General features: G+C 48.1%; 1 protein-coding gene across 1 annotated transcript; it reads left to right on the top strand.

The window, feature by feature from the left end:
* The first annotated feature begins 24 nt into the window (after positions 1-24).
* Positions 25-23417, top strand: Pcid2 (PCI domain containing 2). Its single transcript, XM_059244695.1, has 10 exons — positions 25-697; positions 5844-5933; positions 8629-8702; positions 9542-9609; positions 10991-11030; positions 12411-12465; positions 16434-16537; positions 20192-20267; positions 21250-21391; positions 22551-23417. Exons 1-10 carry the CDS (start codon positions 662-664, stop codon positions 22661-22663), a joined length of 798 nt encoding a protein of 265 aa, XP_059100678.1. The 5' UTR covers positions 25-661; the 3' UTR covers positions 22664-23417.
* The last annotated feature ends 710 nt before the right edge of the window (positions 23418-24127 follow it).

The following is a 24127-nucleotide window of genomic DNA, read 5'->3' as shown; positions in this document are numbered from 1 at the left end:
CCCCACCCCCACCCCCACCCCCCCCTCCCCCGTAGCGAGCGCTCTGCAGCTAGGGGTTCAACGTCACGTCGAGGGCTGGGGCGCAGCACCCCACAGCCTTGTCTCCGGGGCAACCCCACACCTCGGGGCTCAGGGATGCTCCGAGACACCGCACGCCGCCGAGGGCTGGGCAGCGGGGTGCTCCAGTGAGGGGTGTGGGAGGAGGAGGACTCAGGGACACTTCCGGGGAGGGCTAGGAGTGCGCGGGGACGTGTTCCCCAAGTGGAGTCCGGACTTCGGTTCTGTTTTGCTGGAGGGTGTGAGAGCCAAGAGCATCTCTGCACAGTGAGGACCGAGGAGCGGCTCACCCTCATCCAGGAAGGGGTGGGGGAGTGGGGGGGGACGGGGGAGTCACTAGGACACGTTCCCAAGTCGGTTGGGACTCCTCCACGTCAGTCCTCCGCCCTCGCGCGCGCGCGCGCCCGCCCCCGCCGGAGCCGAGGCACCCCAGTGACCGCACCCGGATCACTGACGACTAAGAGAAGGGTGGTGCTCGCGCCAGCTTCGCTCCGCTTGGCGCCACCGGTTCCGGAACCATCGTGCGGGAAAGACAGTGTGGGGGACAAGGAGCGGGGACGGACCTGCGCCGGAAGTGAGGTACTTAAAACCCGCGGCCGCTGCGATGGCGCACATCACCATCAACCAGTACCTACAGCAGGTGGGTTTCGCCCGGGATCTTTGCCTCCTGGCCACCGGGGTGGGTCCTGGCGCTGGGTCGGACCGGGCCTGGGGGTGGGAATCTGCGGCTGCCTTTGAGGCGAGGAGGGTCTGCTGCTTGCGGCGGGCAGCAGGCCTTGCTCAAAAGTTGCAAGTGCCTCCCTCCCGGTCTGGGACAGAGAGGAGGATTCCAGGTCCAAGTACCAAGATCGGTGTTCCTCGTAAAAGCTGTTGTCCGTGTAGCACTATCTGCACGAAGCACGTTGTGTCTTAAGAGGTGTCCCTCAAGGCCTGCGAATGGCACAGACAAGCAGTGTTGCGTCTGGGTTGAGGGTTGAGTTTGCGTTTTCTCCACAATCCTAGAACAGAGAGGTATGAAGCCCACTAGTCAACACACCCGGTGCAAGGGACAGCCAGATGGGAAAGTTTGATGAACGTTTCAAATGATTACACTGCTGTTTCTAGATGTTTATGAATCTTGGTTTTGCATTTAGCTCTATTATTATCAAGGCCCCTGTTCCCTGTCTCAAACATCTTATTAGCTAGAAGCCCTAGGGAAGCTTGGGAACAAACATTGCAATTTGAGCCTAAATGCTCAGAAGGGAAGAGGTCTGATTAATTGTGGAAGTCGGTAGTGTCAACTATAGCTGCCTCCTGATTGACAGTTAAGTCACAGCATGCCATGCCTCTAATGGCCCACTTGGTAGAGGTCTTTGCGCCCCCCCCCCCCCTTTCTGAGACAAAGTTTCTCTGTATAGCAGCCCTGGCTGTCCTGGAACTTACTCTGTAGACAAGGCTGGACTTGAACTCACAGAGATCCGTTTGCTTCCTGAGTACTTGGATCAAAGGCTGAGGCCTGTCTCTTATGCTGTCATTTTTTGTTTTTGTTTTTCATAGCAGTCCCAGACATTATCTTTTTTGTTTTTCATAGCAGTTCCAGACGTTATCTTGGTGGTTTTTTTGTTTGTTTGTTTGTTTTTTTGAGACAGGGTTTCTTTGTGTAGCTTTGCGCCTTTCCTGCATTTCGCTCTGTAGACCAGGCTGGCCTCAAACTCACAAAGATCCGCCTGGCTCTGCTGAGTGCTGGAATTAAAGGCGTGCGCCACCACCACCCAGACCATTGTCTTGTTTTGTTCGTTGTTTTTGCATTTTGATAGTCTCACTGTGTAGCCACCACTGGCTGTCCTGGAATGTGCTGTGTAAACACCAGGCTGGCCTCAGAAATCTGCTTGTTTCTGCCTCCTGAGTGCTGGGATTAAAGATGTGTGCCACCATTCCTGGGCTACTTTGTTTTGGTTTGTTTGTTTATACCGATGGGTTTGCTTTTACGCTGTAATACTTGAGCCATGAGGCTCGTGGTTTTGTACCTTTGTATTGTGAGTCAGGAAGCATTGGCTGGCAGGAGAGCAAAACCAGAGGGCTAAACAGCAAAGCTGAGCAGTTTGCCAGTGTTCGGACCTTGTGCTAGTGAGCAGCAGTTATGTTGGCTCTCGTTGTAAGTTTCATTTCCTACTTTCATCAACACACCTCTCGGCTGTGTGTTTTCAGCAGAGCTCTGAGAATCCCATTGTTGATCTGACTCATGCAGTGAACATAGTTTGGGTTGATGAGGGAAATAAGAGATCAACTGTTAGTTCTTGTGTGCCTCTTAAGTAGCAGCACTCTTGTCAATGCTGCATGAGTATGTGTTCAGTTTAATTCTATCACAAGGTGCCCTGAAAAGCTTGGTAGGTGGCTAACCATGTCTGCTCAGAAGCAGCAGTTGAAACTCAGACTCTGTCTCTAGAGGGCACATATTTAATACTTAGCCTTTCCAAAAGATGCTGTTTCTGGAGAGTCATGCTTGAACCTCAGGGACCTTACTGTTGGCCAAGTGACAGCCTTGGCCATCACCTACATGTTGACACATTGTTTGTCTCTTTCCTTGTGTTTCCTGTGTTAATTTCTCAGACGCTGTTGAGATAGGGTTGATTAGATTTTACCCTCTTGCAGGTTAGTAAGGTAGCCTATTCCTCTTTTGGTTGCTTGAACCAGGGGTCAAGGTTGCTCCTTCTTTCTTTTTTCTTTTCTTTTTTTTGTTTTTTCGAGACAGGATTTTTCTTTGTAGCTTCGCGCCTTTCCTGGAACTCATTCTGTAGCCCAGGCTGGCCTCAAACTCACAGAAATCCACCTGCCTCTGCCTCCCAAGTGCTGGGATTAAAGGCATGCGCCACCACCGCCTGGCTAGGGTTGCTCTTTCTTAATCACAGGGAGTAGCGTGGCATCAGCATGCTTGTGCTGGTTTCTAGGTATCCCAGTTCAATAGGGGTGATGCAGTGGCCTGTGAGGAGTGTCTGTACGTGTTTTAGAGAGAAACATGGAGCTTGAGGAATCTACCCCTTACCGCAAGGAGTGGGAAGATCCACTTCTGTCCGGGGTCACACCAGAAGGAAACTTTACTTCATTTTCCAAGGTTAACAGCTATAAAACACCTCGAAGTCAGGGCTCACAACTACAGGCATCATGGCCCTAAGAACAGGGACATTGCCTGTAACTACAATATATTTAGTAGCCTGAGAAACTTAACATCAATACAAGTTTTCTAATATAGAACTCTTATTTAATTTTCTACTCTCTTGCAAGTTGTTCCTTACGATTTGTTTTTTGGATTCAGAGTGCAACCATGCTGCACATTACATGTATTCTGCTCTGGATAATGTGAGGCTGTGAGCTTCCTGTCCTCCAGACCCTTTCATAGACATGCTTTACCCTCACTGACAGCCCTTTCCAAACCAGGTGCTGTATCAGTTGGCCAGGATATGATTTCCTGTTCTCCTTTCTGCACTGGCTTGCTTTTTTTTTTTTTTTTTTTTTTTGGTTTTTCGAGACAGGGTTTTTCTGTGTAGCTTTGCGCCTGTCCTGGAACTCACTTGGTAGCCCAGGCTGGCCTCGAACTCACAGAGATCCGCCTGGCTCTGCCTCCCGAGTGCTGGGATTAAAGGCGTGTGCCACCACCGCCCGGCCTGGCTTGCTTTTTATGTAGGGTTGACCTTAGGGTCTGATGCATCTGGGAAATTGCTCTATCATTGTGCCGCATCCTGGTCCTCTTTCTGTATGTATCTGCTATTTGTTTTTTAAGTTAAGAAATAATTTCTGGGCTGGAGAGATGGCTCAGTGGTTTAATACACTTGCTGCTCTGGCGGACCTAGGTTTGGTTCCCAGCACCCACATGGCAGCTCATAAAATAAAATAAATTAATCTTTTTTATTGTTGTCTTCAAGACAGGGTTTCTCTGTGTAGCCCTGCCTGTCCTCGAACTCACTTTGTAGACCAGGATGGCCTTCGACTCAGAGATCTGCCTGCCTCTGCCTCCCAAGTGCTAGGATTAAAGGCGTGTGCTGCCACACCCAGCATACATTATGGATTATTTTAATTCCCAGTTATACTGTCGCTCAGAATTCCCACAGGCTGCCTCAGCTGGCTTCTGTGGCCTTTGAACCTGGCCCTGCCCTTCCTTGAGCCTCTTTGGGGCCATGTGCTTTCCAAGCTCACCCAAGTGTCTCCTGTCCCAGCTCTGCGTCAGCCCTTCTCCAAGGAGTGTTGCTTCCTGTCAGCGAGGAACGGAACTTACAAACCAGGCCTGGTAGCAGCTGTGCTTGTTGCTCTGGGATTTCAGTGGATAGAAAGAACGGGTACAGTTTGTTGTTAGATGTGTACAGTTTTAAGGAATTGTGAGTTTTAAGAGCGGATGGTACCCCTGTGGACTGGTGTGGGGGGCCCAAGAAGACCTAGTCAGCTGGGAGAGATGTCTCCTGGGATGCCTGAAGCAAACTCCTCCATGTGCCAGCCCAGGGTACTGTGCACAGGTGCTTGCTTGGGGTATAAGTTCATGATCCATATGGTGTCTGACCTAAAACGATGCAGTTTCTGTGTTAGCATTTGGTGGCTGGGTGCCAGGGATGAGGTATCCATGGTGTGACCAGACACTTAAAAATAATACTGAGGACTAAACCAGGGACTTGCACATGCTAGCAAACGCTCTCTACCTTGAGTTTCATCCCCAGCCCCCAGCTGCTGTGTCAAGATTGGCTCCCTAGGCCTGTCACAGTCCTTATTTCTTCTCCACTCTAACTTCCTTATGTTGCTATTGGGGCAGGGCTCTGATAGGACACTCTTAAAATCGAGTCTGGGCCTGAGTGCAAGGTCCTGTGGAGTTGAGCCAGTTGCTAGTTACGTTGTACTTGAGGTTTTAGACACAGCTCAGGTGACTGTGGACATACAGAGCCACTGGTGTTAGGGTTACTTCATGCTGCCATCTCCAAGGTCACTGCAAAGGAGATCACTGGAAAATGAGCAGCCCTGGAGCCCTGCTCCCTGCCCGACATTGGCACTGCTCATTACCTGGACTGGTACCTGGACCTCAGTGAGCACTGGGCCCCTAGTACCTACAGCCATCAGAAGTGTGCTTCTGGTTCATGATGTGTGCTCCAGTTCTGAAACTTCAACTACCCACAGATTTCCTGTGGAAAAAACTCTGGGGGCCTTGGAGGCCTTCAGAGAGTCCTGTTCAAGTGTGACAAGTGACCAGAATCCTTGATACTAACTAGGACAAGGCTTCTCCTTATGAGGCTGTGCCAGGGTTCGAGTGGGAAGAATAATGGAATGATGGGTTTGTAATCTTAGTGCCTCATATAAAGCCAGTGTCCCTGAGACCATTAGAGGGGCCTCTCTGGGACTCTGGCCTTTCTGTTTTCTTGACCTAGGAAGATCCCATTTTGAAATGAAATTGTTTCTTGTATGACTTTACATTTTGATTATTCTGGCCTCTTTCACAGAAGGAGGGAACTGCTTTTGTGGTATTCAATGCATTGCTCAGGTCCCAGGAGAGCGGATGCTTGCCTCCCTGCTCAATGCATTGCTCAGGTCACATAAGAGCGGATGCTTGCCTTCCTGCTCAATGCATTGCTCAGGTCACATAAGAGCGGATGCTTGCCTTCCTGCTCAATGCATTGCTCAGGTCACATAAGAGCAGATTCTTGCCTACCTGCTCAATGCATCGCTCAGGTCCCAGGAGAGCGGATGCTTGTCTCCCTCTTCAATGCATTGCTCAGGTCCCAGAGAGCGGATGCTTGTCTCCCTGCTCAAGTTTCCTCTTCAACTTGTTTCAGGTATATGAAGCCATTGATACCAGAGATGGAGCGTCCTGTGCAGAGCTGGTGTCTTTCAAGCACCCTCATGTTGCAAACCCACGGCTCCAGGTAGGTAATAGCTATGCCCATGGTATCTAGAGAGAATGGGGAGAGGTGAGGGAATGCTGGTTCTCAGTCAGGAAGGGCTACACACGCCTCCAGAGAGGACTGTGGGGCACTCAGTTTCCCATGGAAGTTTAAAGTTTGGATACAAGGAAACCAATATTGCCACTCTCATTTGAAAACTTCAGAATTTCTTTATGATTAATGTGATCCCATTTTACTTATTGAGCACTGTACCTCATACTCCTATATTTGATTCTTGTATAACTCAGGGTTAAAGTCAGTGACATATCACTGTCACTAGGGAGATGCCCTGGAACTTAGACCATGTCCATATTCAACTGCCCCAAAGACTAGAAGTCATCATGCACTATAGGTGAATCCTACTTGGTGAATCCCACTCGGAACCAAGATTCCACCTGGAGAGTTCAGGTGTTGTTTTGGTGGCCTCCCTGCCACAGTGGCACAGGTGACTGAGCCGGCAGAGGTCGGCAAAGCCTTTCACAGAGCACATTTTCCAGACCTGCTCCAAGACTGAGCCTTTTCCATTTGGAACTTAAATATTGTATAGTTTATAAAGTTCTATTTCTGTGCAGACGCCCATTATAACATTCAAGTGTGTTCCTACGGGAACAGAGCTCTTCTTGGGGAGGAAGATGGGGCAGTCTACTGTGACTAGACTGGGCATCCCAACCAAGGTAGTCTGCCCCAGGATGTCCTAAGTGATTCTGATGTCTAGCATTAAGAGCTGTTGTCCTAAGAAGTGAGTCCAGCGACTTGAAGAGAGCCCAGCTACTTGGCCACAGCACAGTATGAAAGTGTGCTATGCTTGCTGCTGTTCATCTGGGGCGGCGGGGGCTTGTGTGGGTGACCAAGTAGTCTGTCTTTTTGGACAGTACTCCATTGACCTTTCATCTGATAGGTTCATGAGGAACTGTAAAATGATTCTGTCTGTCTTTCTGTTTTTTTGTTTTGTTTTATTTCAGTTAAATCTTAAACTTATTTATTTTTGTGTGTATGTATTTGGGCATGCATGTGCCATGGTGTGTGTGTGAAGGTCAGAGGACAACTTATGGGGTTGGTTCTTTCCTTCTACCACATGGGTTCTGGGGATTGAACTAAGCTGTCAGGCTTGGTAGCAAGCACCTTCCCCTGGTGAGCCATCCCCCTGGCTCAGAATGGTGATTTTTTGATGTCAGTATTCTTCCTTTCCGCCTTTACGTGTAACTGTGTGGATGTTTATTACACTTGTGAGGCCTCCTGTTAATTCATTTGCTCTAGTTCACTATTAGAAAAACTACTGAGAGAAATACATCTATACATACATAATACTTATATGCACTGAGAAATACATCTATACATATGTAATACTTGTATACACTGAGAAATACATCTATACATACGTAATACTTACATGCACCGAGAAATACATCTATACATACGTAATACTTATATACACTGAGAAATACATCTATACATACGTAATACTTACATACACTGAGAAATACATCTACACATACGTAATACTTATATACACTGAGAAATACGTCTATACGTACACAATACATATATACACTGAGAAATATGTCTATACGTACACAATACATATATACACTGAGAAATACATCTATACATACACAATACATATGTACATTGAGAGAGAGATGGATTTCTGAGGGAAGTTGGGTCATGTGGTTATGGAGGCCGAGAAGGCCCTTGCATGACCTGCCATCTTTAGCTGGAGGACTGGGGAAGCAGTGCTGCCACTGAGTTTGAGTCCTGAGCCTGTGGGTAGACCCAAGGTCTTCCTGAGATGTGATAGTGTCTCAACTCAGGTGGCAGTCAGGAGCCAGAAGGGTGTGTTTGGTTTTTCTTTTCTTTTTTCTGTCTTGTTCAACCCCACAACAGGATGGTGAGTATCCATTTGCTGGACATGGATATCTCTTTTACAGAATCACCAATTCCAGGCCTGTTTCTTCCAGAAACATCCTCCAGACACCCAGAAATCATATTTATTCTGGGTACTTTAAGGCCAGTCCAGGTGACATGTAAAGTTCGTCCTCATAGGTGTGCTCAAATTGTCTGGACCTTATCATTGGAAGGAAGCTAAGGTTAGAAATTTCTGTTGGCCCCTAGCCCAGGACACTTGTTCCCTGTAGGAAGCTGTGGAGTGACTCTTCAATGGCATGGCCACTAACTTGTTGACCTTAGTTTTGGAAGGAGAGTCCACCTTGTTGTGAAAGCCGTAGGAGTCACTGAAGTGTTTCTTGACTGACCGGCTGTTGAGTACTAAAAGGTGTGTAGAAGTCGGTGCTGAGCAAGCCTGGCAACCTGAGTTTACTCCCCAGAGCCCAGTGGGGGAAAGTATTCCTGTGACCTGTGTGTGTGCCGTGGCATATATGGGCTCACACAGGCACACATCATACACCTATACACACACCAAATACAATAAAAATAAATATGTCTGAAAGTGCCTAGCATGTTTTGTGGCCTGCAGCAAACAACTGAATTGCATTCTCGGGGTTCTTACTTTCTTGAAATATAGATATTGGTGGAGCTGTGAGCCTTCTCTTAGAAGTGCCAGACTGAAGTATTTCTTTGGGCTGTGAAGTTCTGAAAGTGTTCATCTGAAGCTCTGTATATACACCGCCGTCTTTCATGCCCACTAACTTTACTGTACCCCTTTCTCCTTATGGATTAGATGGCCTCTCCAGAAGAGAAATGCCAGCAAGTTCTGGAGCCCCCTTATGATGAAATGTTTGCGGCTCATTTAAGGTAATCTGTCAGCAGTAGGAAAAACCAACATACACAGCTGCATGCATGTAAACACATCACTAGATTCATGCAGACTTTATCATGTATCATTGTTTGCTTGAAGCAGTGAATAATTAACTTGGGAAAGTGGACAAATGTGTCATGTGCCTCTCTGTGTCACACTTTTATTTGTACTGACTGGACTGTCTTATTAGTTGTAGTGCCTAACTGAGGTCTTGCTTTTCTTATGAAAATAATGTGGTTTTTAATATCTTTGCCTTGGAGGAAAAAAATCTGAGTTGAGAAAAACGGAAACTTCTCTTTATTGACATGATTTGTCAGGTGGTTGAGGCAGAACTATACATCCTACAGCCATGTGCACAGCGTTGTCCTCTGCCTGCTGCATGCCTATTGTAGTTCAGAGCAAGCTGGGCCAGGCCTTTGGAAGAGCAGAAGGAGGTCACTATGTTCCAACTTTTAGCAAGAGGCACCTCCTGCTTTCCCATCCCTGTTCTCTCTGCAGTGGGTTCCAGGCGTGGGGTGAGCTGGCTCTGGCTGCCAGCAGGAGCCTGGATGGAGTGTCTCTGGAGGCCACTGACAGCACGGAGCACCAGCCATGCTTGTCACTAGTCCCTACCCAGGACAGCTGAACCGTTTCCCATTCTGGGACTGGGCAGAGTAGTGTCTTTGTGGGACTTCCCCTTACACTGGTTGCTGTCAGTCAAATGGTTTCTGCCAAGCAGGAGCTACCTTCCAGGAGCAGTAGAGAGTGGGCGAGGTGTGTGATAGAGTGCACTCTGGGTTGATGTGCATCTGGGTTCCATGTGTAGGTGCTCTTCAGCCTCTCATCTCTTTTCCAGGTGTACCTATGCTGTGGGGAATCACGACTTCATAGAGGCCTACAAGTGCCAGACGGTGATTGTCCAATATCCTTTAACCTGAGTGTGGGGATCATGGGCAGGCACGGCCATTCCCAGCTTTCCGTGTGGGCACTTGGGATCTGGACTCTGGTCCTCAGGCTTGCACCAGAAGCACTCTGACCACTGCGTTGTCTCTAGCTCCCAAGAATAATGTTTTGTTTGTGTTGTTTTGAGACTGGAGTTCTGTCTGGCCGGGAAACTCGCTGTGTAGACCAGGCTGGCCTTTGAACTCACAGAGATCCACCTCCTGCCTCCCAAGAGCTAAGGTTAAAAGCATGCACTATCTTGCCCAGCCAAGAATGTTTTGACAATACCATGTACGTATGAAGATGCCATAGTGAAACCCATTATTGTGCTCCCTCACCTAAAGACCTATTAAGACAGAATATCTTGTAGTGATTAAGGAACTGGTTAAGTCTTAGAGGTCCATTAATCAGCCTGGATGGAGAGGAGTGGACTCAGATACATACATCACCTTTATTCCATCTGCTCACTGAAGAGTCAGATTTTTAATATCAACTTCTGTAATGATCCGTATCAATGAGCATGCTAAGTATTTGTAGATCTCTAGATTTTTAGTTTATTTTGAAAACTACTGTGTTTAAATACACTCAGAAGAGAATGCTACTAGCCAAGTCTCCCTAGAATTTAAGAATTCTATTGTTGGTAAAATAAACCTTATACTATAGATTCTTGAGCACTTAAATGTAGCTCATGATCAGTGGACTCAGAAAGCAAGTACAAATGTAAAAGAGAAAAACCTTGTAACGAGTTGGGGAGATGGCTCAGTAGGTAACGTGCTTGTCCCGTAAGTATGGGGACTTGAGTTGGAACCCAGCATCCACAAAAAAGCAGGAGTCGTGATGTGTGCTTGTAATCTCATCCCTGGGGAACTGGAGACAGGCAGATCCCTGGGGTTCACTAGTCTAATTGATGAGCTTAGATCCCAGTGAGAGAGTCTGTCTCAAGAAAGAAGGTGGGCAGCCTGAAGAATTATACCCACAGTTGACATCTAGACACGCACGCACGCACTCATTCACTCACATATACACACAATCTTTTTTTTTTTTTAATGGGGTGGGGGAGGGTCTTACTGGGAAGCTGGCCTGGCACTTTCCTCTCCTGGTGCTAGCATTAAAGGAGTGTCACGATGCCTGGTCTACATGAACAGTTATAATAAAGTCTTGTTTCAGAGAAGGTCTGTATGAAGTGAACAACACATTGAGTCTACTCGGCTGCTGACACATGGATGTTGTGGTGTGTTTTCTGCCGTCCAGATTTGACGCTGTCACGACAGTCCTCTAAAGAGCAGGCCTTGCTCCTTAGTCTGTCTTACTAGTGCAGCATTACCTAGATCCTGTGTGTCATACCTTCCTTAATGCAGTACATCGTTCCTGCGGGCATTCCAGGCCCACAAAGAAGAAAACTGGTAAGTATCAACAGAAATGGCTGGAGATCAGTACATGATGTCGGTGTGGGCTAGGGTTAGACTGAAATGGCCAAGCGGACAGGTTAGGTACGATATCTCCATAGTAAGTGCTACTTCAGTATTTCTGTTGTGGAAATATTTACTAAGTACCATGGTTCCCCCTCATTTTAGTTTTCAACTTTTGCTTTTAGACATAGGTTAAAGGCACACTATAGTTCCTTTGGATTATTTTAAATTTCTTGAAGACTAACCTTAAGATTTATGATTTATTAGCAAACTAGGAAAATACTTAAATTTTGTTTACACCAGAGTTAGCCAGAGGCCTTTCACAGACAACCAACCCAGTCCTTTCCTTAACAAGTTTTTCTTCAGTGCTGGTGCTTGAACCCAGGTCCTTGCATGTGCTAGGCAAGCATTCTGCCGCTTAGTATATTGTTACATCTTTTTAAGCTTTTTTTTTGAGACAGGGTTTCTTCTGCCCTAGGTCAGCCTGAAACTCACTGTAGCAGAAGATGACTTTGAACTTCATTCTATTACTTTAATGCTGAAACCACAGGCATGTGCCACTGTGTCCCATTTATACGGTTCTGGGGATCAAACCCAGGGCCTGTGGGTGCTAGGCAGGTGCTCTGCTCTACCTGAGCTACATCCTTAGTCCCAGTCTTTGAGGGGCAGTTATGGGAGAAGTCTGAGGCAGGATCTTTCTTTGTAGTTTAGGCTGGCCTGGCAGTTCTCATTCTCCAGCCTCAGCCTCCCAAATGTTATGATTACAAATGTGAGTCTTCATATCTGATGCACTTTTTTCCTTTTTTTTTTTTTTTTTTTTTTTTTTTTGAGTCAGGGTTTCTCTGTGTAGCCCTGGCTGTCTTGGAACTTGCTCTGTAGACCAGGCTGGCCTCGAACTCAGCGATCTGCCTGCCTCGGCCTCCTGAGTGCTGGGATTAAAGGCGTGCAGCACAAACCAGTTGCACTTTTTCTTTTCCAAATGAAGACTTAGTGTACACATGAATGTAGCGCAGTGCTGGAAGCTAGATGTTCACAGACCATTGATGTGTGAATTCTACATTCCGGCTCCTCCTTGGAGCCTCAGTGTTTTTACATGGAGCTGTTTGCTGCTGGTGGGGAGTTAGGGAAGGACACAGTTCTGGGAGCTCCCAGCCAGACCCAGGTCGATTTTCCTGAGCAGGGTTGGGCAGTGGTGTGGAGTAAGAAGTGAGTATTTGGCCAGGAAGTCTGAGGTTGCAGTGTGACAGATGCGGAACAAAAGAGCCGCCATCCTCGTTGGAGGGTGTGGACCTGGTTCTAGGTGGTCGGCCTGGGTGTCAGTGGTAGGATGTTGGACCTTTTAACTCTGCAGACATATTTGCCTTTTGCCCTTAGGGCTCTGCCCGTCATGTATGCAGTAGCACTTGACCTTCGGATATTTGCCAATAATGTAAGTTCAATTTCCAGTTGCTGTTATTTTACATTTAAATCTGTTGGGTGACTACTGCTTAATTGCCATGTCTTGCTTCCTAAAAGTATTGAGGGATAAACAGAAAGTGGGATATATCTGGGGCAGGAAGGGAAAGACTAGGAGGCAGCTTGGCTGGTCGTCCTCTGGTCCATGCAGACAGAGCCTCTCTGTGTAGAGGGAGATGGCAAGCCATTGTGCTGAGTAGAAGGATACTGGAGCAATTTTACACCCTCTTCTACTTCTAGGATGTGGCCTGTGCTCAGGATAGCTTGATGTAGGTCTAGGTAGTGGCTGAGGGGTTCCGACCCTGGATTTTACAGGGGAGCAGTGTACATCAGCTCTAGAGCCACAGAAGCATCTTTCGGGGCTAAGTCCTTGTTACAGTTTTTAAAGCTGTTGGGGATTTCTGGTTCCAGACCAGCTGCCCATTGTCCTTCTCACAAAGACAGTTGCGGGCCTGGAGATGTGAGAGGTTACACAGCTCTGTGACAAGGAGAGAAGGATTGGGCTTCCCGTCTGTCCTGATGAAGAGCCTGGCAAGAAGAGCCGTGACATGTTCCAGGCAGTGAGGAACCCTCTAGGAAGCAGAGGGGGATCCCCACAAGACAGCACTTTCTGACAGGGCTGCACAAACAGTCTGCAGCAGCAGTGGGGGTCCTCAGCCCCAACCCACTTGCCAGCAAAGAGGTAGGGTCTCTGCTCTCCCACTAACACAGGGAGACCAACAGAGACCTGCTGAAACAGGGCGCCTACCTAAGGCCTGTAGCTTTATAGCACACACCCCAGAGGTCACTGATTACAAAGAGACTTCCCCCATATCCCACCACCGAGCTGATGAACATTTTAAAACAGCCATCATAACAATGTTTCAGTGGACAATTAGGAGCACCCCAAACAAATGAGAGCATTGGAGTTCTCAGCAAAGAGAAAGTGCAAAAAAGAACCAAGTGGGATCTCAGACTGGAAAGACAGTAACTGAGGAAGATGGGGCTAGAGAGGTGGCTCGGTGGCTGAGGGCACTTGCTTTCCTTACAGAGGACAGGTTTGATTTCCAGCACCCGCACAGCAGCTCACAACCATCTAACTCCAGTCCTAGGCATCTGACATGTTCTTCTAGCCTGTGGGTCCCAGAGGCACACATGCAGGCAAAGCACTCATACACGTTAGACAACAACGGTAGATCTGGTGGCTCATGTAAACAAACCAGAAAAGAGTGGCATTACCTGGTGTCTCAGGCTCTCAACCTAGTCCAGGTCAACAGAGACTGTCAGGGTCTCGCTGCTCCTGCACACTCCATCGTAAGGTGCTGCTTTGTTGAGGCATCTGGGAACAGGGGAAGGGAGGCATATTTCTAACACCTTTTAGATCATCATAACCAAAGCCCCCAGAACCACGTGCATGTGTTTGCACTTGTGCTTGAGGAGGAAGAGACAGCCTCCGATGTTATTCCTCAGGCTACATCTATCTTTTGTTTTAGGGGATTGTTTTGTCTTGTGACAGGGTCTCAGCTCATCAGCCTGGCTCTTGCCTGCTAGGCTAGGTTGATTGACTGGGATTACAAGCATATGCCACTGTAGTTGGTTGTTTTACTCTTTTGGGGGACCTGCCACCCAGCTCCCATATAAAACACAAGGAGGCCTATTATTCTTTATGAATGCCTGGCCTTAGCTTGGCTTATTTCTAGTCAGCTTCTCTTAACTTATCTCATCTACCATTTGCCTCTGGGCTTTTTCCTTTTCTTACTTCTGTTATCTTACTTTCACTCTTACTTCATGGCTGTGTGGGTGGTTGGCCCCCAGGGTCCTTTCTTCCTCTTTCTCTTGCTCAATCCTTGATCTCTCCTCCCAGATTTCTCCTCTTCATTCTCTCTGCCCACTAGCCCCGCCTATCCTTTCTCTTGCCTCGCTATTGGCCGTTCAGCTCTTTATTAGACCATCAGGTGTTATAGACAGGCACAGTAACACAGCTTCACAGAGTTAAACAAATGCAACATAAAAGAATACAACACATCTTTGCATCATTAAACAAATGTTCCACAGCATAAACAAATGTAACACATCTTAAAATAATGTTCCACAACAGGCCACCATGTTCTGATTTGTTGTTGTTTGTTTTCAACCCTTGTTCTGGGAATCTAATCCGGGCCTGTGCTTACAAGGCAACTTCTTTGCTGACTGACCTGTCTCCCAGGCCCCCGAGCCTTTCTTAAAGGGTAGTACATTGTGGCCGCTGCAGTGCATCAGTGAGCATTTTACCATTGCATCAAACCCTCTGGTTCATCCTGCATTTGGCACTGATCTTTCGCCCTGCATGATTATGTGGCTTTGTCACAGTTCTGTTTCAGTCTATTCTGACGGTGGTCACAGTGTACTCTGGGCTGGTGGGGTGTAAACAGCTAGTTCATATCTCCATAAGGAGAGCAACGGCCCAACACAAGGTCGTGTGTCTGGTGAGACTGCCGTCTGTTTCAGTTTCGCTGATGGTGTCTTTTTGTTCAGTTCTAATGGTGGGTGGGCAAGGAAGCTCCCCGCCCCCCCCCCCAGACTTATTTGTATTTTTTTTTTTTTTTTTTTTTTTTTGGTTTTTCGAGACAGGGTTTCTCTGTGTAGCTTTGCGCCTTTCCTGGAACTCACTTGGTAGTCCAGGCTGGCCTCGAACTTACAGAGATCCGCCTGGCTCTGCCTCCCGAGTGCTGGGATTAAAGGCGTGCGCCACCACCGCCCGGCCTATTTGTATTTTTTAATTATGTGTGTGTCTGTGAGTGTAGTTGCCTGTGGAGGCCAGAAGATGGCGTTAGCTCCCTTGGAGCTAGAGTTACTGAAGTTGTGAACTAATAAGGGTGCTGGGAATACAACTTGGGTCCTCTGTAAGAGCAGTTATTATGCACTCCTAACCACTGAGACAGCTCGTTAGCCTAGTGGTTCTCAACCTGTAGGTTGCTACCCCTTTGGGGGTCACATACCAGATATCCTGCATATCAGATATTTACATTATGATTCATAACAGTTGCAAAATTACATTTTGAAGTAGCAACAAAATAATTTTATGGTTGGCGGTCACCACAACATGAAGAACTGTATCGAAGGGTTGCAGCATAGGAAGGTTGAGAACCACTGTTTTAGTCTTTCTGGGACCTCATCCATAAGGGCATTGGCCCTGTTCACCAGGGCCTCCTCAGGACCTACTCACCTTCCTAAGGCCCTTGTTCCCTAAGAGCTTTCAGCTGTGGACCATCTTCCAAAATGAGAGGAGACAGGCTGGTTCTCTCCTAACACGGGGTAAGACTGACGCCACTTCCCTTGGCAGGTTTTGTTCGGGGCCGACTGCCATGCGCAGGCGGAAAGATCAGAGACTAAGTCGAGAGGAAGCTGCTCAGTACTGTGCAAAGCAGATCAAGGCTGGGGGCTTGGTTTGCTGTTTGTGGCGAAATAACACCATCACCAAAACCACCCTACATCACAGCCAGTCAAAGAAGGCAGGGCAGGAGCTGAAGCAGAGGCCGCAGAAGAGAGATGCTCACTGGCTTGCTCAGCCTGCTTTCTTATAGAACCCAGGACCACCTGCTCTGGCACAGCTCTGCCTACAATGGGCGGCTGGACCCTCCCCCATCAGTCACTAATTAGGAAAATACCTCACAGACTGGACTATAGGCAAACCTTGTGGAGGCATTTTCTCAGTTATGACCCCCTCTTCCCAGCTATGTTTAGGTTGGGTGTTTGGTTGACAAAGACCAACCAGCCAAACTGGAGCTGGTGTCAGCTGGACTTGAGGACAGATGTGGGCAATATACATACACTTCTCAGTTCTTAAAATACAGTATGAGGGGGCTGTGGAGTCAGCTCAGTGGTAGGAGCACTGGCTACTCTTCAGATGATGTGTAGACTACTGGGGACTTGGACTCTTAATTTTGCCTGTTTGCTTTAAAAAGGTAATTTTTATATCGTTAGGCAGATCAGCAGTTGGTGAAGAAAGGGAAGAGTAAAGTTGGAGACATGCTGGAGAAAGCCGCCGAGCTGCTGATGAGCTGCTTCCGCGTCTGTGCCAGTGACACGTAAGTGAGGGGCAGAGGGCTGTCTGTGAAGGAAACAAGAAAGAACATCGCATGCAGGCAGGCACCGTTTCTGGAGCATGCGCTGATCTGTCCCCGAAGAGCTCTCCTGCGGTCTGTCCTTTGTGCAGTTGTTCTGATCAGAAGTCGGCACTTACTTCCTGAAACTTCATCTGCCTTCAGTTTTGGAGACCTTGTGCCAGGTGGACGTGTAGCCTGGCTGTCCCTCCCTGTCATTGTCCCTTGTTGGCTTCCGTGGTTCTGACAGACAGGCCCTCACCCTTACTCCTTGGGGTACACTCTGCTTTTCTCCCTCACTGACTAGGGCATTGCTCTTCTAGCTAGTGAGATTTTTAGTCTCCTGTAGAAGGTTCATTGAGCTTCTGTATTCCTGAGTTGTTGGTTTCTATTAGACCTTTTTTGTTTTTTTATTTTTTCGAGACAGGGATTCTCCCTGTAGTCCTGGCTGTCCTGGAACTCACTCTGTAGACCAGGCTAGCCTCCAATTTACAAAGATTCACCTGCCTTTGCCTCTGGAGTGCTGGGATTAAAGGTGTGTGCCACCATGTCCAGCTGTAATAAGCTATATATTTCCAAAATCTTCAAGAGAAAAAAGAAGATGGGTAGTTAGTGAGCAGGAAGAAAGCTGCTCAACATCACCAGTCACCAAAGAAACAGGCAGGGGCCGCAGAAATGTTTCCTTGTACCCATTATAGTGGCCGTGATCACAGAGGAAGACAGGGTGTACTGCTGGTGGCCCAAGCGTTTGGCTGTTCTCGGAACATTAGCCTGGAGTTCACATGTGCCCCAGCATCCAGAGGTTGCCTCTGGGCAGACACATGCCTGTGTCATGTGTCACCATGGCCCAGGCACAGGTCAGCAAGGTGTTAGCATGTGACATACCAGTGCTTGTCTGTGCATTCCTTGATGCCTGGATTTGCTTTCTGGGTTTGCATTTCTGCTGTGGCTCTTCTAGGAGATTGAACGTATAAATCATGTGCTGTGGGATGTTCTGTATGGCAAATGTGTTGCTCTGATTGGTCAATAAATAAAACACTGATTGGCCATTGGCTAGGCAGGAAGTATAGGCGGGACAAGGAGGAGAATAAAGCTGGGAAGTGGAAGGCTGAGTCAGAGAGACACTGCCAGCCGCCACGATGACAAACAGCATGTGAAGATCCCGGTAAGCCACGAGCCATGTGGCAAGGTATAGATTAATGGAAATGGATTAATTTAAGCTGTAAGAACAGTTAGCAAGAAGCCTGCCACGGCCATACAGTTTGTAACCAATATAAGTCTCTGTGTTTACTTGGTTGGGTCTGAGGCTGTGGGACTGGCAGGTGAGAGAGATTTGTCCTGACTGTGGGCCAGGCAGAAAAACTCCAGCTACAATCATGTGTGAGGACAGTGAACTGGAGAGCAAGAGCATGTGTCTTGGGGGTCCCAGTTAGTTATACAGTCTATATGAAAGTGCTGTTACAGCAGCTAGCTAGGCAGCTGCCATGAAACAGGCTTTGCTCTGTGGAAGTGGATGGCACTTTACACCAGCGTCATTGGGGGTGCGTTCTAGACAGTTCACCTCCCTGCCCTGAGTGCCAGCTGGTTTCTGCTTCGTGTCCTGAGTTTGTGCTCTGAGTCTCCTGTTCCCGGGGCTGCTGTTGGCCCAGCACCCACTGAGCACAAGTTATGTGCCTGGGGAAACACTTGCAAGGAAAGCACACGACTCATTGAACGCTGAGTCCCTTTTTCCCATGTTTATTACGGAAATCCACAAACGTTCAGCCGAGTTGGGAAACTTTACAGTGACGACGCTAAGCACCACTTCTGTGAGTTTGCTACACTCTGCTCGTGTGTCTGTTCACCTCCTCTCCCTGTCCATCTGTCAGACTGTCTCGGTATTTCTCTTCATCCTTTGTCTTTAAAGCACATTTCATGTACATGTCCCTCCAAGTGCTCGTTTCCTGTTTACTTCTTGGGGTGAAACGGACCCCAGTAGTGCTTGCTGAGTTTTGACATTGGTGCCGTAGGCAGGGCCTGGTTGCAGTGTCCTGACATTTCCTCATGAGGACGTCTTGGTTGTTACTAGTTGTGACCTCATCTGCTGGAACTTGTGCAGTGAATTGTCACTCCGTGGCTCCCTCCTGGAGTTCCCTCCTCATGTATTTAAGGAGAGTCTTGTTGTTGCTAGCAGAGAAAATGTTCTTTTCGTCTTTTGAAAATGCTTCCTAACAGTTTCCTTTGACACAGTTTTGCTAGTGCCACAGAGGGGCCTCTAGCTGTTTAACTGGGAGTAGAATTCTTGGGTGGACTTTTCTTTTCTTGGTGGGTGTAGTGAACTTATTGATGCTGTTCAAGAGAATAGGACTCTCTGAGGCCCTCCCTTTGGGATGGAGACTGCGGGAAGAAGCTCCCAAGTGTCGGGAGCTGAGTTGAGGCAGGGACTCCCCAGCAGCCGAGGTCTCTCCCTCCTGTGTCCTTGCTGGGGTTGGTGGTCCAGGGCTTCTTACTCCCTGGAGGCCGTGCAGGCCACGGGTCCACCACCTTATTACTGTATCCATTTTGTTGTCACACCAAGAAATAATGATCTTTACGAAGTTGTCATGGAGAGCAATGCCAGCCCCAGCATCAAAGGTAGAAGAGTGGTGTCACTGTTAAAGTCACAGGAGACAACCTGGTCCTCACTGCTGCCCAGGATGCCCGTTAGTGGGCCTTCCCATGCCTGCTTCACCACTTTTCTTGGTGTCATTACTTGGCAGCTTTCTCCAGGTGGCACGTCAGATCCACAGCAGTCACACTGGGGTGGCAACACAGAAGACCATGTCACTGAGCATCCTCTTCTGTTCTTGGGTGACCTTGTTCACAGTCTTGGCAGCACCAGTGAATCCAGGGATGGTACTCTGTGTAGCTGCACAGCCATTACACCACAGCTTCCTAGAGGAGCTGTCCACAGTCCTGGGTGCCAGTGATGGCATGGATTGTGGTCAGGAGTCCTTCCACAATGCCAAAGTTGTCGTGGATGACCTCGGCCAAGGGGGGCTGAGTGGGAGGAGGCTTTGCTGACAAACCTGAGCGAGCTGTCACACTTGTCATGGTCCACACTCATCCCAGTCACGGGTACATCAACATAAGAGCAGAGGGGATGACCCCTTTTGGCCCCACTCTCAAGTGAAGACAGCAGTAGAGTCCACAGCATAGTGGGCACCAGCACATCCCAACTGTTGTTTGCTCCTGGGAGATGGGTGTGGCCTTCCATTGATGCCAGGTTTCCTGTTCTCAGCCTTGACTGTACCCTGCAACTTCTGTGGGTGGAGGCGTACTGGGACATGTAGACCTTGTAGTGGAGGGGCCATTGATGGCAGCAATATCCACAACAGTGCCAGAATTCGGCAGCTCTGGTGACCAGGCCCGATACAGCCTGTCCATTCACTCCAGTCTCCCCGTTGTGTGTCGGGGAAGAGGCTGTCTCTGCAGCTGTCTCTGGGACAGGGAGGACCGGAGGGCTGTTCTCTCCCTTTTAAATGTTACCTATTAGGCACACTTTTCATGTGCTCTTTCGTTTGGTGACTGTGGCTTGAACTGGGGGGTTTGATCTCAGGACAGTAACTTGACCTGGCAGTTTGTTTGGTAATTGTCCGCGTTTCTTTGCTCTTCCCGTAGTCGTGCTGGCATAGAGGACTCCAAGAAGTGGGGGATGCTGTTCCTGGTGAACCAGCTGTTCAAAATCTACTTCAAGGTTGGCTTTTGCATGGATTTTGTACCTTATTCCCTATCTACCCAGATAAACGATTTGTTTCGTTTGCCTTGTGACATTTGTAAATTATCCTAACCACAGCCATGTTAATAATCCTGATAGCTGGCAGTCATTCAGTGTCTCCCAAGAACAGGGCTCTGTTTTAAATACAAAGACTAGAGCTCAATGGAGAAAACCTGCCCAGCATTCTCAAGAACCAGGGTCCATGCCCTACCACAAAAGCAAATAACAATTGAAGATCTGACTTGGGATAGCTCTCAGGAATGCAACTACCCCAGATGGAAGGCCCTGAGCACTGAGTGACCATCGCTGTGGGGCCTGAGACCCTGAGCACCGAGTGACTGGTCCCTGTGGGGACTGAGGCCCTGAGCACCGAGTGACTGGTTCCTGTGGGGACTGAGGCCCTGAGCACCGAGTGACTGATTCCTGTGGGGACTGAGGCCCTGAGCACTGGGTGACTGGTCCCTGTGGGGACTGAGGCCCTGAGCACCGGGTGACTGGTCCCTGTGATGGAGCTGACCTCTGGGTATAGGTGTCCCTTCTCTGGAGCCTTTTGTCCTGTGTTCTAACATCAACTTTATGGAACTAGGGGGTATGTAGACATACGGATGGACAAAGGATTTGTCCATAAATTAAGTATGTGGAGGGCAGCCTGCCATACTTCATTGTCTGAGAATCTGTCTCACATCATAGGGCATTTAGTTTGTCCTTGCCCGTGTGGTCTAAGTGCAGGCTTTTAACTGGGCCTTGGCTCTGACTCCCCTTCAGAGATACATCCCCTCACAGAGCTCCAAACTTCTAGAGTGTGTGCTGTCCATAGCAGGTAGTTTCTTGTTTTTTACAGAAATTTTGATGATTTTGAAATTCATGTTAAGAAAGTAAAGCGATTCATGTCTGTTCTTCCATCTGCCTGTGCTGTTGATATTGTTCATGAATATTGTAAGTGATTTCTTCTTTATTCTAGATCAACAAACTCCATCTGTGTAAGCCTCTTATCAGAGCCATTGACAGCTCCAATCTGAAAGATGACTACAGTACTGCACAGAGGGTCACCTACAAATACTACGTCGGCCGTAAGGCCATGTTCGACAGTGACTTCAAGCAAGGTATGTTATAATTCTGTTCCAGTGTTTTAGATGACACATGCATTCTGCCCAATTTGAGTGACATTGATAGTGTCAGAGAATATAAGGACTGTATTTTATTAAGATGGAGAGTGTGTGTGTGTGTGTGTGTGTGTGTGTGTGTGTGTGTGTGTGTGTGTGTGTGTGTTTTGAGACAGGGTTTCTCTGTGTAGTCCTGGTTGTCCTGGAATTCGTTCTGTAGACCAGGCTGGCCTCGAACTCAGAGATCTGCCTGCTTCTGCCTCCGGAGCCTGGAATTAAAGGTGTGCGCCCAGCTAAATGCCCTATTTCTAAGAGGGTCACATACTCCCTTCTCCAGGAAGTAGCAGAGGTGGTTGTTAGCGTCCTCCTTTGCTGTCTGGCCTGGGGTTCTGTGACAGCAAAGACTGCAGCTTCTGTGTGGAGATTGCCTTTGCTGAGTTTTCACTTTGGGCTTCCATAACATTTTTGCCATTTTTTTCACTGATGTTTTTAGTAGATGTCAAGTTTTTAAAAAGGGGTTTCCTTGATTATTGCCCATTTCTCTTTTCCTTTTAAACAGAAGCCTAAGTTAGGCTTGAGATGACATTCCATCATGTGGTGTTCTAAGAGAGCGCAGTGATCCTTTGGGAACCCTAATACAGCCAGAGCTGATGTGCCAGCACGTCTCCAGCAGTCATCCTTTCTCAGCCACAGCTTCTCATCCAGCCCTTCCATTTCACGTTAAACCTGAATGTCTTAAGCCTGGACTGTTGGACTTGAAATGCAAACCGCTGTAGAGGTTGTGGGCAGGGCAGACGTCAAGTACAATAGGAAGATCTTTGTATGCTGCGCGTGGTGTGTTCTCTCCATTCTGTGTCCTCATTAGTGTGTTAGTGGAGAATTTGCATCTGTGTTTCCAGCTGTAGACGCTAATCTCAGTGACTTGCAGATAGCGGAGTTAATTCACATAGTTGGTTGTTAAGTAGGCCATCCATCCATCGCAGTCCCACATGGCAGTCCAAGAATATCCCGAAAAATTGTTGTTGAATTTGGGGCTGTGGCTTTTACTTGAGGAGAGTCACTGGGGCCAGAGATGAGGCAGGGCCGCTGTTCCCACCGTGGGGAAGGGAAGCAGCATTGTCTTTTGTACCTGGGTCTGACATGGGTCTGCTCTCTGCAGCTGAGGACTACCTGTCATTCGCCTTTGAGCACTGCCATCGCTCCAGCCAGAAGAACAAGAGGATGATTCTGATCTACCTGCTGCCAGTGAAGATGCTGCTCGTGAGTGATTGACAGCAGTCTCTGGCTGGCTGTGGTGGTGCTGCTTGTGAGTGATTGACAGCAGTCTCTGTGGCTGGCTGTGGTGGTGCTGCTTGTGAGTGATTGACAGCAGTCTCTGTGGCTGGCTACGGTGGGCTTAAAGCAGCGGTGTGCTGAGTGGTGTGCTCCCTGGGAGCACAGCCAGGAGCAGAGCTTACACATGCCTGCATGGCATGCCCACACAGCTTCAGACCCTTCCAGGGGAGCTCTGCTGTGTTTGCTTCTCTTGAAAGCAACTCGGAACTTTAATATTCATATAACAAATGAAACAAGCATATATTACTTATATTTCCCCTTAAAAGCTAAATTCATTTCAGTAAAGTAACTAAAAAAGGAAAATGTCATTCCAGTCACCTATGGAAATTTTTTTGTTTGTTTGTTTGTTTGTTTCAAGACAGGGTTTCTCTGTATAGTTTTGGTGCCTGTCCTGGATCTCGCTCTGTAGACCAGGCCTCGAACTCACAGAGATCCGCCTGGCTCTGCCTCCCGAGTGCTGGGATTAAAGGTGTGCGCCACCACTACCTGGCTCCTATGGGAATCTTAATCATAATAAATAAATATTTATTTATGTAGTCTTACGTAGCTCAGGTTGTCTCCAAAGCTAATGTAACCAAGACTGTCCTTGAACTCTGATCCTTTGCCTCCACTTCCCAGCCGATGGGATTGCAGGTGTATACTACTCCAAAGTTCAGTTTTGATACGTGAACAGGAAAGTCACACAGGTAGATAGACTAGTCAGCTGGCACAGCATCAAGGTAAGGTGCATAGTGGAGGGGGGAGGGGGAGACGAGTGCTGCATGTGGCTGAAACAGAGTTCAAAACAGCTGTGAAGGGAGAGCAGTGAGGGTCCCCCAACAGCCCCCCCAGTCCCACTGAATGAGTTGACCATTGTTGGCGAACGCCTGAGAGACGTATCCTATGCTTATCCTGGCATCTCTTCAGTTACCACCTGCCCCTTGTTACATGAGTGACAAGCTCACGAGAGGGTCAAGGTCAAGGTCATAGCCACTGAGTCACAGAACTGTGGTATCCAGGCTTCCGTATTTCTTGATCAGAGCTGCTTTTTTCTAGTTTACTGCTGCATTCTGACTTTGTATGTTGGTTTGTTTGGGTGTGCATACCACAGCGCTCATGGAGGTCAGAGAATGACTGCTGGGATGAAGTCTCCTTCCACTGTGTGGGGACTGAACTCAGGTCATCAGGTTGGTGGCGAGTGCCTTGACCTGCTGAGCATCTAGCTGGTCTAGGCAGGATGTTAAATCCTTGTCCAGCTTCTTCGTTTGATAAGAATCTTACTGATCATAGCTCTGTTAAAGTGAAATGTTGGGACTGGAGAGATGGCTCAGTGGTTAAGAATGCTTGCTGCTCTTACAGAGAACTTGAGTTCAGTCCCCAGCATTCATGTCAGGTAGCTCATAACTATCTGTGACTCCAGCT

Source organism: Peromyscus eremicus, chromosome 17 (assembly GCF_949786415.1).
Source record: "Peromyscus eremicus chromosome 17, PerEre_H2_v1, whole genome shotgun sequence".
Classification (NCBI taxonomy): domain Eukaryota; kingdom Metazoa; phylum Chordata; class Mammalia; order Rodentia; family Cricetidae; genus Peromyscus; species Peromyscus eremicus.
This window is presented reverse-complemented; position numbering and strand designations above follow the sequence as displayed.

Bases quoted from the DNA above. Each gene is read 5' to 3' on its own strand.
- Pcid2 (XM_059244695.1), top strand. From the start codon at position 662: ATGGCGCACATCACCATCAACCAGTACCTACAGCAG. The intron at 9,610-10,990 runs ATCCTTTAACCT...AATGCAGTACAT, and splicing joins CCAGACGGTGATTGTCCAAT to CGTTCCTGCGGGCATTCCAG. The intron at 11,031-12,410 runs GTAAGTATCAAC...TTTTGCCCTTAG, and splicing joins GCCCACAAAGAAGAAAACTG to GGCTCTGCCCGTCATGTATG.